General features: G+C 47.1%; 1 protein-coding gene across 1 annotated transcript in view; it reads right to left on the reverse strand.

Annotated features, from left to right (window-relative positions):
- Positions 1-695: 695 nt before the first annotated feature.
- The window catches only part of LOC124289790 (proteasome activator complex subunit 4-like), a 63,292-nt gene continuing 46,203 nt past the window's right edge, over positions 696-17,784 (reverse strand). The window contains 7 exon segments of the mRNA XM_046726456.1: positions 696-2,920; positions 3,988-4,138; positions 6,400-6,606; positions 7,445-7,519; positions 8,684-8,836; positions 9,323-9,451; positions 9,853-9,929. Of these exon segments, the coding sequence (XP_046582412.1) occupies positions 4,004-4,138; positions 6,400-6,606; positions 7,445-7,519; positions 8,684-8,836; positions 9,323-9,451; positions 9,853-9,929 (776 nt within the window). The 3' untranslated portion in view covers positions 696-2,920; positions 3,988-4,003.

A 17,784-nucleotide genomic window follows, 5' to 3' on the forward strand; every position in this document is an offset into this window, starting at 1 on the left:
GACTGACTGAGTTTGGTTTTACGCCGCTTTTAGCAATATTCCAGCAACATTACGGCGGGGGACACCAGAAATGGGCTTCACATATTGTACCCATGTGGGGATTCGAACCCGGGTCTATGGCGTGACGAGCCAACGCTTTAAGCACTAGGCTACCTCACCGCCCCATAAGCCTTTGACCAGGGTCCCAATCTACAAAGCAGTCGTAACGTTACCTGTCGTCACTCTACTTTTTACCATAGGCCTACGAACGTCATAGGGCAACAAACGCTTTGTGTATTGGGACCCAGGTCATCCTACTAAGATAAATATCCTATGGGTCTGACAGGCCAGAATCAAACCTGATGTCTAAAGCCATGACTTGCAGATCCTGGCACAGCAAAGGGCAGTAATGGTTTATAAACTTGACCACCTGTACCCCTCATCCAGTACTGGGTTGTTTGCTAGTCTCTAGATATCTAAATGAAACATCTACTGTGAGCATGAGAGGATCCCAGCCACCTAACAGCAAGGTACCAGGAATGAGTTTCACACACAATACCCATATTGATAATCAAACCTTTATCATCAGTTTCATCAGCTTTCCCTGAACGACAGGACCAACACTAAAAGACCTAACCAATATACTTCACTTCACTTCACTGAGATATGATTAAGGCTCTGTGGATTGAGTAACAGCATATGATAACAACAAAATCTGAATTTGAACAAAGGCTTTTCATTTTTTATTAGTTGGCTTACAAATTTATGGCATAAAATTAAATGTCGCTGGTTGATAATCTTTTCCAAATATTCAACTCTAAGAATAGTACAGCAACCTATCAATGAGAAACAAAGGAGTCCTGACTAGATACCAATAATAATTGATTTCTTTTTTTGTTACAGTTACAATATTAATTGCAATATCCACTTTTTCTCATAAACATAGGTAATAAATCTCACCTTTTTTAATTTCCAATAATTGTGACACAGTAACAGAGTATGAAATGAAACTTTCAAAAGTAATATTCTTCTTCAAATTAAAGTTTTGATTTTTTGAACACCAACTAAAAACATGAATCCTCACAACTACAACACACATACACAGTGACCAACTTGAGGTCAGTGCACTTTGGCCATCACAAATAATGCTGTTTAGTTTATTATGATACTTTGAATATGTAACGTTACATATCACGGCAATCACATTTGGCCAATATGCATAATGGTTCCTCACCATTATTACAAACCCTAAAAGATCATCCAAAAATATTTGTTAGATATATCATGCAACTATCCTCAGATTCACAATTTGTAATTCTAGGTGAACAGTGAATCAGTACATTGAGAAGTTTGAGAACTAAAATGAGGATCAACACTTTTTTCATCAACAGGAACGGTAAAAGCGGTAATTCCTGACTCCAAGCTACAGGATGAAGTCTGGTTTATCAAGATGATATAGAAATAAAAACATACAACTAAAACCACTAAGCGGGACTATTATGAAGTAAGGTAAGACTGGCATAGAAGACATGCTGTGGATCAAGGTGCTTAGCCAGATATTTACCTGAAGGACACGAGAGGGAGTTTGATTTTTTATCGCTTTGAACAGTGTTCCAGTTATATCACAGTTTGTAGGGTCTAACCAGGTCTGAGATGCTTACCATTTTGATGAGTGAGTGAGTTTCATGTTGCTTTTAGCAATATTCCAACACTATCACAGTGAAGGAACACAAGAAATGGACTTCACACATATTACACTTGTGGGGAATCGAACCCAGATCTTCGGCAATATGAGCTTAGCTTAAACCACTAGGCTACCCCACCACTAAGGTGAAACTCATGAGCATTGGTAAAACATGAAGTTGTAAAACAACGTTCCTGCCATGTCCATAGGATGCACCCTTCACAACTCAGAGAAGTCGCTTACACAACACGGCCTTCTGTGTCCCCTAAAACAGACAATGTGGAGCTTATAGGAATAGCTCTTTGGGGAAGCAGATTTCTGAAGTAAACAGTTGGTTTCTCTCAGCTACAGATATGAAGAATCGGCCTTGCCAGGTAAAACATACAAGTGAGTCATGGAATGGCTAAGCACCCTGACAACCAGGAACCCGTTTCACAAAATTATCAGCACTCTACAGTTATTGTAAAGCTATGTTACACAAGAGGAGTCACAGCGGGATGGTTGCTTTGTGAAACGGATGCTAGTATTCAGCACCTTCATTCGTGTAGTAAAACTCTCAAGGTGTGGGTTATACCAATGTAAAATGTCAGTTATAAGTAACCAACAGGTTGGATCACAGTACTTCACATATCAAATACAATGAATAACTCACACTACATTTTTTCACTTGTTCGTAACAAGATTCACTTGACGGATTTCTGAAGAAATTTAGAACAATAATATTGATAATTAATACACCTTTTTGTTGCTACTGTTGCCGACTTGGCTTGTGTTTAGGGGAGATAATTCATACAGATAAAACTTTACATGTTTATATTTGACATAAAAGACATTCCAACTGTATACAATAAGACATAGTTCAGTCACACACGTACATCATTTTGATAACCGAATAAACAAATCTGACAATTTTCAGGGGCTACAGTTTGTAACCAGAAGGCATAAAAAAGTAATGCAAAAAGTGTAAATTTTGATAATCCTCCAACTGAGATCTAGCGTAAATTGATGACAAACATTCAAACACACACAAGCGGATATTAACAATATTTTGACCATACTGCAGAAGTCACATGACAGGTTGAGTAGCAGTGGAGGTGCAACAGTCGGTGTGTCTAGATCGCACTGCACATTTTTTCAGCATGTTCAACAACATACACACAAACATGCATTAAAAGCTGAGTGGGCAACACACGCCCTCCTTGACTGCAGAGTTGGTCTGGAAGCAGGTGGTTGAGTGACAGCAACATTACTGTCGACCTTGAAGACAAACATGAAGAAAGAGGTAAGTAAGAATGACTGCTGTTCATGCTGACTCGGCAATATTCATGACAGTAGCATGTAAATAATTTAGTCTAGACAATACAAACTTACTCCTTTGAGAGGCATTTAGAAGTTGGATTTGTATGGAAGGATAACAATAGACAGATGAAACTTCTTTACTACAGTGAAAGCGATGTTTTGGTGTAGGTGCTAACACAAGTGATGAAGAACCTACACCAAAACGTCAATGTCACTGTAATAAAGAAGCTGTTCATCCATACACTGTTATTCTTCCACAATACAAACTAGTGACATTCACCTGAACAAGTTAGAAGCATGAGTAAGTAACCACACCATTAGGCAATCATGACTTCCAATCCCCAAAGACACAGAATATTACCACCAAATCCCCATTTGAGTTGATATTATGAAAGGTAGGAGGTACTACAGACCTTTTTGATAAAAACCATAAGCACATGGCAGGCAAACATTTTCAATAGCAATCTGTCCTAGTGTTTTTGTTCAGTTTTTGTTCCATGCCGCACTGAGCAATGTTTCAGTTATATGATGTAATAATCCTGTGATTGACATCTTAAAAACTGATTCATAAATGTTGGATACTAAGTCGGTGACCACTCGATCCTGTTAGTTGCCCTTTGCAACAAGCAAGGGTTGCTGAAGACCACAACTAACGACATCATAAGTATTTTTAGTAGTAGTATGTATGCACATGAATTACCTTTGCAATAATGTTCACAAAGTTCATTTACTTGCAGAAGTTATTTGAAAGAAATCGGAAACAAACTGTTTTATCATCATATATAACTTGAGCTCCCTACAGGACCCTGTTAATGATGTAGCAAATTGCACACAATGGAACAAATAAACAACTAAAGGTACACTTTTACTTTTTTTTAACAAACTGATTTTCATATTTTTCAGTAATAGTTGACTTTATCATAATTTTAGATTGAAATAGCAATGATTATGGTAAACTTGTAATGGTTGGCATCTCTGTCTATTAAGATTTCGAAGTTCATACATCGCCTTCTTCTAGCACCCACCTAGTGAGCCACAATGTTATGCATAGTAGTTAGGGGACACCAGCAGGTCAGTAAGAATCACCAGCTGGTCATCGGTGAACTTGAGCTTGTGGTCATGCCAGTTGTCGTGATGTGTGCGTCGGAAGTTTGACAGAATCTTCTTTACAGACATCTGGAACAGATATGAATATATATATTAATTTGAATATTATTTCAATGTCAAATTTCAGGGCCCATATTTTTTAAACATTCGCAGCCCTAAGAATTCTTAACTTGGATCGCAGCCAATGTGTTAAGAATGGGCTTAAGAAGTTCATAGGGCTACGAATGTTTTGAAAATAAGGGCCCTGATCTCTTCAATTCCAACAACTTCCGAGTTCTGCTATCGATAAGCTGAGTGTGTGAGTTTGGTTTGAGTTTAGGATGTGTGCTGCTTTTAGCAATATTCCAGCAACACTTTGATGGGGGACACTAAGAATGGACTTTACACACTGTACAATGTTGACCTAACTGTATGGGCTGTGGATGGTATGACAATGTTGACCTACCTGTATGGGCTGTGGGTGGTAAGACAATGTCGACCTACCTGTATGGGCTGTGGGTGGTAAGACAATGTCGACCTACCTGTATGGGCTGTGGGTGGTAAGACAATGTCGACCTACCTGTATGGGCTGTGGGTGGTAAGACAATGTCGACCTACCTGTATGGACTGTAGGTGGTATGACAGTGTCAATGTCGACCTACCTGTATGGGCTGTGGGTGGTATGACAATGTCGACCTACCTGTATGGGCTGTGGGTGGTATGACAATGTCGACCTACCTGTATGGGCTGTGGGTGGTATGACAGTGTCGACCTACCTGTATGGGCTGTGGGTGGTAAGACAATGTCGAACCTACCTGTATGGGCTGTGGGTGGTATGACAATGTCGACCTACCTGTATGGGCTGTGGATGGTAAGACAATGTCGACCCTACCTGTATGGACTGTGGGTGGTAACAGTGACAATGTGGAAGACAATACCTATATGGGCTGTGGGTGGTAAGACAATGTTGACCTACCTGTGGTAAGACAATGTCAACCTACCTGTATGGGCTGTGGGTGGTAAGACAATGTGTGGGTGGTAAGACAATGGACCTACCTGTATGGGCTGTGGGTGGTAAGACAATGTCGACCTACCTGTATGGGCTGTGGGTGGTAAGACAATGTCGACCTACTGTATGGGCTGTATGGTATGGGCTGTGGGTGGTAAGACAATGTCGACCCTACCTGTATGGGCTGTGGGTGGTAAGACAATGTCGACTCCTACCTGTATGGGCTGTGGGTGGTAAGACAATGTCGACCTACCTGGATGGGCTGTGGGTGGTAAGACAATGTCAGCCTACCTGTATGGGCTGTGGTATGGTAAGACAATGTCGACCTACCTGTATGGGCTGTGGGTGGTAAGAAGACAATGTCTACCTACCTGGGTGGTAAGACAATATGGGCTGTGGGTGGTAAGACAATGTGGACTTATCTGTATGGGCTGTGGGTGGTAATGACCTATGTATGGGCTTTGGGTGGTAAGACAATGTCGAACCTACCTGTATGGGCTGTGGGTGGTAAGACAATGGGCTGTGGGTGGTAAGACAATACCTATCTGGGCTATGGGCTGTGGGTGGTAAGACAATGTCACCTACCTGTATGGGCTGTGGGTGGTAAGACAATGTCGACCTACCTGTATGGGCTGTGGGTGGTAAGACAATGTGTGACCTACCTGTATGGGGTGGTAGGACAATGTGGTATGTGGTATGGGCTGTGGGTGGTAAGACAATGTCTGACCTACCTGTATGGGCTGTGGGTGGTAAGACAATGTCGACCTACCTGTATGGGCTGTGGGTGGTGGTCGACCTACCTGTATGGGCTGTGGGTGAGTAAGACACAATAAGACAATGTCCAGACCTACCTGTGTATGGGCTACCTGTATGGGCTGTGGGTGGTAAGACAATGTCAACCTACCTGTATGGGCTGTGGGTGGTAAGACAATGTCTGACCTACCTGTATGGGCTGTGGGGTGGTAAGACAATGTCGACCTACCTGTATGTATGGGCTGTGGGTGGTAAGACAATGTCGACCTACCTGTATGGGCTGTGGGTGGTAAGACAATGTCGACCTACCTGTATGGGCTGTGGGTGGTAAGACAGACAATGTCGACCTGTATGGGGCTGTGGGTGGTAAGACAATGTCGACCTACCTGTATGGGCTACCTGTATGGGCTGTGGGTGGTAAGACAATGTCGACCTACCTGTATGGGCTGTGGGTGGTAAGACAATGTCGACCTACCTGTATGGGCTGTGGGTGGTAAGACAATGTCGACCTACCTGTATGGGCTGTGGGTGGTAAGACAATGTCGACCTACCTGTATGGGCTGTGGGTGGTAAGACAATGTCGACCTACCTGTATGGGCTGTGGGTCGTTGACGTGAGGACTCAGCTCCATGAGTACACGAGGTATAAACTCAGGCACCTGGTAGGGGAACGCCTGGACACAAGCCCCTAGCCCCAGCACTCCAGCATGTCTCTGGATCAAAGACTCCATGGACACAGACTCACTTGTCTTCTTACGCTTCTTCAGCTTCGTGCGACTTAGACGCTCAAAATGTCCCTAAAAGTCATCAAAATAACATCATGAAAATCCCTTCCAGTCTTCAAATATGTTCCAGTTACAGTTTTTCAATCGTTGAGAACAATCGGAAAACTCTATCAATAGAGCCTGTAATGTAATGTGTGAAAGACAATTAACCAACTCATTTTTAAAGGATAGTATTAGCCAAACAACTAACTGACATCCCAGTTTAAATGCCCCTTAAAAAGCAGTGAAGAATTTCTCGGTGGTAAAAATCCTGAAACTATATATATATACTACTCAAATGAAGCAAAAGAACTGCCCCCACTAAATCAGATGTTCTTTACTTCTTTTTATTAGTACATGTTGTGTGATAGTGAAGTTCATGTTTTAAACGTTTACTTCTGCCATGGGGGCACATTAATCAAATTTATACAAAATGCAAAATATGGAGAAACTTAACACGCCTCATCTTGGTTTTGAGCAAATACTTTAACCATTTGGCTGAGCACTTAGTTGGTGACAGCTCGTGCACAACGAACTGCAGGACTTTCTTTGACAAATTCAAATAATGTATCTGGCTAAAAAACATTTGGTTGTTGATTTTTTCTTTGTTATTGTTTAATGCTGTACAGAAGTGAAGACGTCTGAAAATAATCGAGTCCTGAGACGACCAAGTGATTGACATCATGAGCATCGATCTACACAAATGAAATATGATGACATGCGTTTACCAAGTAAGTAAACCTGACAAGCCAACATTAGGAGCCTCCTATGACAAGCATGGTTTCTTGAAGACCAATTCTAACCTGCACCTCACTCCACACAGTGATCTCAACACTACTATGACTGGAACGGGCACTGGAAATGAACTTACAATGAAATCTTCCTCCATCTCCATGTAGCCACAATGTAGGAGTCCACTCAGAGTCACACTGGCCATCTCACGGACCTACAACATCCATATCATACACTGTAAATAAGGCTGGAAAAAGTCAACATCAGTCTCAAAGATATCATCAATACAGAATGTGTTTCACCCAGCATCAATACTATTTTCCTGACTTGTTTTATTTTCAAGATCATCAGATTGTTAATGACCTGATACTGACATTCAGGCCAGATCATACGGATTCCATCACCCAATCTCACCATATGTTAGTGTACATTATTATGCTTCCTTAACTACTAGAATACATTCCCATTATTACACCTTTGTTTGAGAACAATAATTCCAGTAATTGTGCAACAACTTTATTTTTCAGCTGTAGCTGAGATCAAAGCTCCCACTTTAAAAAATATTGGCATATCAGGGACCAGCTTGATTTTGCTAATTCCTGTTGTGCTATTAAACATCATTTTGCTTGCAGTTAGATGAAAAGTGCACGACTCTTTTAACTAGCAAACCAGTGGTTGATTGCATGACTAACAACCACTGCTATCATAGTAAAATTACACATCAACAAATCACAGATTAACACCATTACCTTTACACCAGTAGCTCACTCAACAAATAATGGGTACGTGGGGCATTTTGAGGACTGGTGGCTCCATGTCATGGTGGATGAGTGAGTTCAGTTTTATGACAATTTTCAATATTCCAGTAATATCACGACAGGGGAGGACCGTCTCCATGGTGTAGTGGTTAGAGCGTCCGCCGGAGAAGCGGAAGGTCGTGGGTTCGATCCCTGACCATGTCATACCAAAAGACGTTAAAATATGGTACTTGTTGGTCCCTTCCTGGCGCTCGGCATTAATGGGTACAACTGGTCGGCTCGGAGTCAGCATAATGTGCCTGAGCAGGGTATTCATGCTTCACTGCGGCATGGTATCTCAGTGGGCTAGCACTATAAAACCAGCTTCAGTCTGGGCTAGTACAAGCAGCCGCACATACCCATACACACGCACGCACGTCGTCATATGAGCAAAATATTCTCAAGCATGACTTTAAACCCAATTTCACCTAACCTCACCTCACGACAGGGGACACCAGAAATGGGCTTCAAACATTGTACCCATGTGGGGAATCAAACCCAGGTCTTTGGTGTGATGAGTGAACTCTTTAACCACGAGGCTACCCCACCACACCTCAGGTTGTATGAGAAACAGGACCTACCTCTAGCTGTTCATCACAGATGAGATGCAGCAGGATGTCGTGGATGCACTGCTTGTGTTCTGGCTTGTTCATCAGGAACATGTTCCCAAACACCACAGCCTGAATGTACCGCAAGATGGCAGCTCGGGCATGCCATGACTGTAACCCCGCAACCTTCAAACGAGAAGTGTCACTAGATACGACATACATGTAACCAATACACAGGTCATAAAGGCCATTGAACTGAATAGACCAGGTTATAAAGTGTTTGCCCCTTGAGATACTATGCTACAGTGTTACCATGTACTGCTACCCTGCAAACTTAATTGGATCGAACCAGGAATCGCAAAAAAACAAAAACAACACACACACACACACACACCCACACACACAAACAAAATAAATAAAATAAAATAAAATAAAAATAAAAAAAAAAATTGACTTGATGAACCAGGGGTTGAGAGTGTGAGCAAAAATCCAAGCTGATATGAAATTGCTTAACTCTATCCAATCCTGAACCTAAGCCAACTTATACCACAAGCATAAAGAACTGGGGATCTATTCTAGTTTAGTTATCGCATAGCCAGGTTAGATTCAATGGATCACATCTCCTGAAAGTGTTAATAAACTGCAACTTGACAGAAAGATGTTATAACTCACCTCCCTGACAGTGGTAAGAGCCACCTTGATGTGGTCAGGTTGGATGAGGCTCTGGGCCAGACACATCAGCGCTGTGGCACAGTCTGTCTTCAGATCATCATCCGTCGACTCACTCTCCAGTGTACAGATCTGAAGTAACACAGATCAAAACATAGTTCAGTTATATCATTGCTTACATTCATATTACATCTGAACCCATGAAGATCTGGGTTAAAATTGATCTTCAGTAACCCAGTTTCAGTTTAGTTTAACGCTGCACTCAGCAATATTCCTGCTATATGGCGGTGGTCTGTAAATAATCAAGTCTGGAACAGACAATCCAGTGATCAAGAGTATGAGCATCAATGTGCGCAATTGGGAACCGATGACACGAGCCTGACCACTCAATCCCGTTAGTCGCCTCTTACGACAAGCATGGGTTACTGAAGATCAATATTCTAACCCGGACCTTCACGGGTCTCCGTCAAAATGTAGCTACCACCGACACTGACAACAGTCGCAGTAAATATAGCCATACAGCAGGCACTTACAATTGGCAGAAGGGGGAAGACATCAGCATGTGAGGAGTAGAAAGCCCGCGTGTGATTGTTCTGCAGCCACTTCATCACTGAAAGAAAAACAAGAATCTCTGTACATTGATCTGTGATATAAAACGAGCAAGTGAGTTGGGTTTTAAGCTACGTTTAGCAATATCAAAGCAATATAATGGCAGAGGACACCTGAAATGGGTTTTACACACTGTACCCATGTGGGGATCGAACCCCAGTCTTCGAGTGATGAGTGAACACTTTAACCACTAGGCTACCCCACCATCCCCAAAAAAACACGAAGCTGTATGGGTCGGAAAGATGACATCAAGGTTGAAGAGATTCACAGAAGTACCAGAGACCAATCATGACCACATGATACACCTTATTGAATATTGTATATTTATCATCCCGTATCTCCTAGGAGATAATGTTGCAAAGAAATTGGATTAATAACATTTTGCTGACTACTGTGACATCATCAGTTACCATGATGTCACAATCAACTGACACCATGTATCTTTCTGTCAGGGGTAAGTGAGTGAGTTGAGTTTTACGCTGCACTCAGCAATTTTCCAGCTATATGGCAATGGTCTGTAAATAATCAAGTCTTGGCCAGACAATCCAGTAATCAACAGCAATTGGGAACCGATGCCATGTGTCAACCAAGTCAGCGAGCCTGACCACCAAATCCTGTTAGTCGCCTCTTACAACAAGCATGGGTTACTGAAGGCCAATATTCTAACCGGACATTCACTGGTCTTTTCTGTCAAGAAGGGTGGTTAACTGTACTATTTCCACCCCAAGACACTGGTTATTACAGTTTACAAACTGAAAATGTTGGAAAATGAGAGAAACAGAATCTCACCATTGCCTGTTTTAATATCAAATATATAATGCTCATCATTAAAAGTGTTAAACTGCTCAGCAAGCCTTTGAGTTTTAAACGAAATAATTTTGTTGATGTGTTTGATATTCTAAGACGCTGGGGTGAAATTTAACCAAACCTGAAGAGGTTTTCAATTCTTCGAAGAGAGTCGTCCTTGGGGTACATATTATGCATTTTCCACACTGAAAATGTCCTGTGACAGTTGTATCAATGTTTTTTGAATAAAAAGATTGTACAATAAGTAAACTTTTTTATTTATTATACGGCCCCCACCTCGTGGAGTTACCTCCCGTTGCGCATGCGCACCAACTGGGTAAGCACCTAGGCCCGTATCATCATTCCTTCTGCTGAATACATCAGTGAACAGAATTGCGGGGAGGCGGGAGGCCCTACCCCAAGGACGACTCTTTTCGAAGAATTTAAAACCTCTTCAGGTTTGGTTAATTCTTCTTCATAGAGATCGTCCTTGGGGTACATATTATGCATAAACACAGACTCCCAAAGACCGAAGGCCAGGGAGGAGGGAATTCTGTCCAAGCACACACAAATAGCTATCGTTAATTGAAATAATGTAACAGACGCCATGACACTCACCTGTCGTATGTCCCAGTTTTCGCGTCCGCGAGAGGCATTATGGGAGGGGAACTGACAGGGAGGATTTGTGCTCAAAGACGACCTCCAAATGTTAGCATAGTAAATCGCACATGGTGCGAAATGTAAACAAAGCCCCACCCACCACGTGTCGATTAGTGAGCACCGTAGGGGGGAATGTCAAAACACTCACAATCGACCTAAATACTCCGTAGAGAATCGAAATGTGGGTAGTTAGCTCCCAGTAGCGGATATGTCAATAAAACTCAGTATTGAACAGCAGCGTCAAACAAAACCAATGAACCAAGACTCACTCGGTCAGGGTGGCAGGACACTGTCCACTGGAGAGAACAGAACGGCCAAAGCTCGCACGATTACGGGAATGCGTATCGAGCTGATAATGCCGAATAAGCGTGCTAGGCCGGCTCCAAATAACGGCAGAGCAGATCTCTTCAATGGGGAGTGCCGATGCAAAAGCTTTTGATGCGGCTACTGCCCTGACCGAGTGAGCCTTCAACCCCTCAGGGGGAGGCTTGCCCTTAGCCTGATAAGCGGCACAAATACACGAAACTAGCCAGCGAGACAAAGTCTGCTTGCTCGCCGGCACACCAGCCTTCCCGCCACCGTAACAACAGAACAGCTGGGTACCCGTACAGATTCCCTGCGTTCGTTTGATATAGACTTTGAGGGTCTTACGGACATCCAACGGGTGAGTGCTCGTTGCAGAGGTCCCCGATGTGGAAGGCTGGGTAAGAGTGGGAAGTTCGATAGGAGCTGTCACATGGAAAGCGTGATCGACCTTCGGGCGGTAAGTATCCGGGAGGCGAATACTGACACGATCAGTGTGAAACACAGTCACCGTCCAATCCAGCAGGAAGGCGTCGGCAGCCAACGCCTCTGGGTCCGGTATTCGAGAGCAGAACACGGGTGTCTGATGCGTCCCGCCGGACGCAAACAGATCCACCTGGAACGACCCGTACAACTGGGAGATAACTCTGAAAATCTGCCTGTCGAGCATCCACTCATGCGGGGCCAGGATCCGGCGAGAGAGAGCGTCTGCTCGCACGTTCTCCAGCCCCGGGAGATAAACAGGGAGTACCTGACAATTGCACTGGTCGCACCAGAGTAGAAAGTCCCACGTCTCCTGGAGGAGCGCTCGGGACACCGTGCCGCCCTGCTTCAGGATGTACGACATGGCCGTCTGGTTGTCCAACTGAAGACGGACTACCTGGCCCTGGACATGCTCTCTGAAGCACTCGAAAACCAACCGCACAGCTCTCAGTTCCAACATGTTGATGTGAAGGTGGGCTTCGGCTTCGGACCAGAGTCCGGACACCGACAGACTGCCCAGAACTACCCCCCAGCCCGTGAGGGACGCATCGGTCTGAACTGTGAGAGCTGGCGTCCGGGATTTCCAAGGGGACCCCCTGGTGAGATTCCCCGACATTGGTCCACCACTGAAGGTGAGGTGTCAACCACCCGGGAACTGTGAGACTGGCTCCAGGTCCTCCGAGTGAGCCCACAGACTCGCCAAAGCTTGCTCTATAGGGCGCATCCTCAACCGCGCCCGCCACACTACAGAGATCGTCGCCGCCATATGGCCCAGTAGACGGAGCCAAGTCCGTGCTGGTGCCTGGGGCTGGGAGAGGAACGAAGACACCATCTCCCGTACTCTGGTGATCCGATTCGGGCGACAAAGGAAACTAGATCCTTGTGTGTTTGGAATCTCACCGAGAAAAACCAAGTACTGGATGGGAACCAGGTCGGATTTCTTGAGGTTGATGATCCACCCCAGTCGAACTAGAATGTCTATCACTGTGTGAGTAGCATCTAGGCTCGCTGGCTGTGTTAGTGCTCCGAGCAACCAGTCGTTGAGGTAAGGGGTAACAACGCCTTCCTGCGAGCGGCGAGGGTAGCCGGACTAACATGAGCTTGGTGAACACCCTTGGGGCAGTGGATATGCCGAAGGGGGGAGCACCGTGAATTGGTAACACATCCCGTCGTAAGAGAACCGAAGGTACTGCTTGAACGAGGGATGTATGGGCACATGCAGATACGCATCCTTGAGGTCGATTGACGTGATCCAATCGCCGGGCTGAACAGAGGAGATCACCGAACGCAGTGTCTCCATCTTGAAGGATGGTACTTCGAGCATGAGGTTCAACCCCTTGAGGTTGAGAATGGGACGGAACCCGCCGTCTTTCTTCGGGACGAGGAAGTACGTGGAGTAAAATCCCGCCTGTTCCTCTCCCAGTGGAATACGCTCGATTGCGGACTTGTCCATCAGAGCCTGAACTTCGTCGCGCAATATCTCCGCCCTTGCCTGACATGATGGCACCGGAGTGTGGCGTATGCCGGTGAAGTCGGGCGGACCTCGCTTCCACAGTGGTAAATGGCCAAAAACTCGAACTAACCTGTAGAGGTTTAAGATTCTTTGAATATATTCCTCCTTGGGGTACTTATAAGCATTTAAATGTCCATTTAAAATCCCTACGACAGTTGTAACAATATTTTGAATAAAATATTTACAAAACAAAAACTACGTTTTGTCTTGTGAGACCACCCTTACAGGGCCCTCTGGCCCCCTACAGCCAAGAGCAGGTAACTCCAGACCGTAACCTCGTACCTCACTTTCCATGCTGAGCGAAGTCAGACAGAATGCGGGAGGTGGTGGGGCAAGTACCCAAGGAGGAATATATTCAAAGAATCTTAAACCTCTACAGGTTAGTTCGATTCTTTTTATATATTCCTCCTTGGGGTACTTATAAGCATAAGACAGACTCCTAAAGACGGATCTCAGGAGCGGCATTCTGTCTGCTTAAACACCCCCGACAAGAAGTGGAATTTCCCAAGCTAATTATAGCAGAAAAGGCACACTTACCCGGTCACGTGTCCACCAAAGCCAATCAGGCGGGGGCATGAGCCAGGGTCAGGGGTAAACGTATGCAAATTTTGTCCAGCGAAACCTCCAAAGCTAATGCAACGAACGAGACACACCCTCCCTCCTTCCCGTAATCTACTCGGAAGTGAAGATAAGGGTCCCGCAATAAACCCAGAAACGAAATGCCGTGAACAGCAAAGTTTCCAAGGGCAGTTTAGTCTATCGCTTCTCGGTTAGAAAGCAAGAGACATGGGAATAAAAACCATCACCACATAAACCCATCACCAAGGGAAATGTAACAAGATTTGTAAAACCCAACACCAGTGTTAAAAAATTGGCAGATAACGGTTCACACAATAAAACCTCGAAAGCTCAATCGGCTAGAGAGGTGGAACCATGCCCACTGGAGAGAACTGACTGACCGAACCGAGCACGCTCACTGGAGAGTCTGTCAAGTTGGTAATGACGGATGAACGTACTCGGACGGCTCCAAATAGCCGCGGAGCAGATCTCCTCAATGGGCAGGGCTGCAGCGTAAGCTGTCGATGTAGCCACTGCCCTAACCGAATGAGCCTTCAACCCTACAGGCGGGATACGCCCTGTTTGAGTATAGCTCAGCCGGAGGCTGAGTGCTCGCCCAGGACCCCCCCCCAACCTGTGAGGGAGGCGTCCGTCTGAACTGAGAGGGAAGGTGTCGGGGTGTCGAGGGGGATCCCCCTGGACAAATTCCCGACTTCCGTCCACCATCGCAAGTGAGGGATTAACCACTCTGGCGTTATGAGCATAATCTCGTAGCCCTGCGAGTGGGACCACAGCTGAGCTAATGCTTGCTGAATTGGTCGCATCCTCAGACGCGCACGCCAAACCACGCCCACTGCCGCCATGTTGCCGGTGCAACCCGAAGCCATGTTCGGCCGACGCTAACGGGGACTGGAGGAACTGTAACACAGTCCCTCGGACTTTGACGATGCGGTCCGAGCAAGGGAAACAATCCCTAGCGCCGTGTTGAATCTGGCTCCCAAGAATATCAGATCCTGCGTCGGAACGAGTTCTGATTTCTTGAGATTGATAATCCAGCCCAGTGACACCAGAGTATCCAGCACGCACAGTGTGGAGGCTCTGCTTAACTGAGGCCCTAAGGCCCGTAGAAGCCAATCGTCCAGGTACGGGTAACAACACCTGCCCTGAGACCTGGCTAACTGAGCTGGGATTAGCATAAGTTTGGTGAACACCCTTGGCGCCGTGGAGATGCCGAAGGGGAGCACGCGAAACTGGTAGCACGTCCCGTCGAAGGAGAACCGGAGGTACTTCTTGAATTCGGGGTGCATTGGAACATGGAGGTATGCGTCTTTGAGATCGATTGACGTAAGCCAATCCCCTGTCTCGACGGAGGAGATCACTGACCTGAGTGTCTCCATCCTGAAAGACGGCACCTCCAGTAATTTGTTCAGCCCTCTGAGATTCAGAATGGGTCTGAACCCTCCGTCCTTCTTGGTCACGAGGAAGTAGGTGGAATAAAACCCCTCTTCTCGCTGACTCACAGGAACCACCTCGATGGCTGCCTTGGTCAGTAAAGACTGAACCTCGGCACGGAGGACTTCCGCCTTGTCGCGGGAGGTCGGCACAGGCGTGTGCCGAACCCCGGAGAAGGACGGAGGATCGCGCCTCCACTGTGGCAAATGGCCATCCCTGAGCGTGGACAGGACCCAGGGATTTGAGGTGGCTGCCTCCCACTCCCGGAGGAATAGGGACAGCCGGCCGCCGACAGGGACGTGTGGCAAGAGGCAGTGCACCCCCACCGTCGGCAAGTCTCCGCTTGCGTGAGTGGGGGGCAACAAGGGCTCTGGGGCATGAATCAGTGGGAAGCCGGGGCTGGCTTCCCCTTGCCCCGAAAAGACTGCTGCGCTGGCGCAGGCCTGCCCTTGCCTCTCGATCGCCTGCTCCGCTTGGACTGCAAAGGGGCAGCCCACTTAACAACATCCTTCGCCGGAGCCGAAGGGTAAGCGGATGCAAGCGGGGAGGGCCGATGGCGAGGAGCGGAGGGCTGCTCCAACAAAGGCTTTGAGTCCTTAAAAGTAGAGACAGCCTCCGCGGCCTCCCTAACCACCTGCAATGCCCCAGGGAACAGGGAAGATCCCATGGTATAGGGCAATGAAAGTAGAGCTTGCTGTGTGGCCGGCGAATACCGTGCCACAGACAGCCACAGGCGGCGCAAGCCCATGACTGCACCCATCATCTGGCTGGCACAGCACCTAATGCTGTCCCGAGCCAGATGTGAGTGTACATCCGTTAGTTGCCGCTGCGACGAGCACCGACTCCGATGAATCGGCACCGCCAGCGCTATGGGCCACCAGCTGTCCCTGCAATGCAGACAGGTAGGCTGAATGGACGGCCACTTTAAGCTGCTGAGCCGCGCACCGGTAACATTCTTCAAATGACCGGTAGGCAGACTTCAGCGGTAGTGATGTACTAGCCGGAAAAGGGGGGAGGCGCCTGCCCTGCCTGGCCGAGGCCAGGGAAGACGAAGACGACCCTCCTAATGTAACCGAGGCAAATACGCACTCGTCCACCACTGGTGGTTCGAAGAGCGTCTCCTCACCTAACTGGTACCGCCTGCCCACGCCAGGCAAATCAAAGCGCGAAGCGAAGTACCAGCAAGGAGCCGGATTCACCACTTCACTGACCAGTGATGGTAGAATGCGCAGGCGCAGCCTCTGCGACCGGGTTAGGTCGCGAACGCCTCCCGGGGCAGCGAAACTCCGCTGGGTCGGGTTGCCGGATCGGGAACAGCCACCTGCGGCAGGACTTCGGCGATCTTATCCCGAACCTGCCGCAGGGACGAGGCAAAGGAGTACGGTACTCCCGCCTCCGGTTCCTCCGTCCCTTCCTCCTCCTCCATATCGACCTCGGCAGAATCCTCGGCCGTCATCATCTCAGACTGAGAGAGAACGCCGAGGAGACGCCAGAGGCAGGACCAGACAAAGTAATAAGGTCCAGAGGAGCCAGGGAAAAACATCACCCTGCCGGAGGAACCCGCACCAGGTCGCCGAGTAGCCCGAGAGAACCTGCCGCAACAGGCTTCCGGGCAGCCCAGACTGGCTGCCAGGCGCCGAGGTATTCCCGAACTGGTCGGCGCCTGGCGACCACCAGTCGGGACACCAGGCGATGACAGGGGGCAACCCTGTCTCGCCGGCACCAGGCACCTGTGACAGCCCCGGGCGTAAAGCCAGGTCGTCAGCAGACGCCGAGGGCATGCTATCGCCACGCCGGGCCAGGATCAAGCCGCCGGGGCCGCGTTCTCCGAGCCGAGCTCGGGCGCAGCTAACCCCCAGATGTGTCAGCTCCGCCCCGACGACCGGGCGCTGAGCTCCTTACGAACCCTGCTAACGCCCGTATCAATCAGGGACTTGACTGTCGACATCTGCTCCTGGAAAAAATGGTTAAGGAATCAACAGGAACATTTTGCACAGGTGCTGAATCAAGAGGGGTGGCGGTACAGAGATGGAAGCAGGAGGAGACGCCCGAAGGGGCATGAGTCGTGTGGCCGCCTTTGGTAGCCTTAGCTTTCTTGGGA

Source organism: Haliotis rubra, unplaced genomic scaffold (genome assembly GCF_003918875.1).
Source record: "Haliotis rubra isolate DU_JTF1 unplaced genomic scaffold, ASM391887v1 Scf45, whole genome shotgun sequence".
Lineage (NCBI taxonomy): Eukaryota > Metazoa > Mollusca > Gastropoda > Lepetellida > Haliotidae > Haliotis > Haliotis rubra.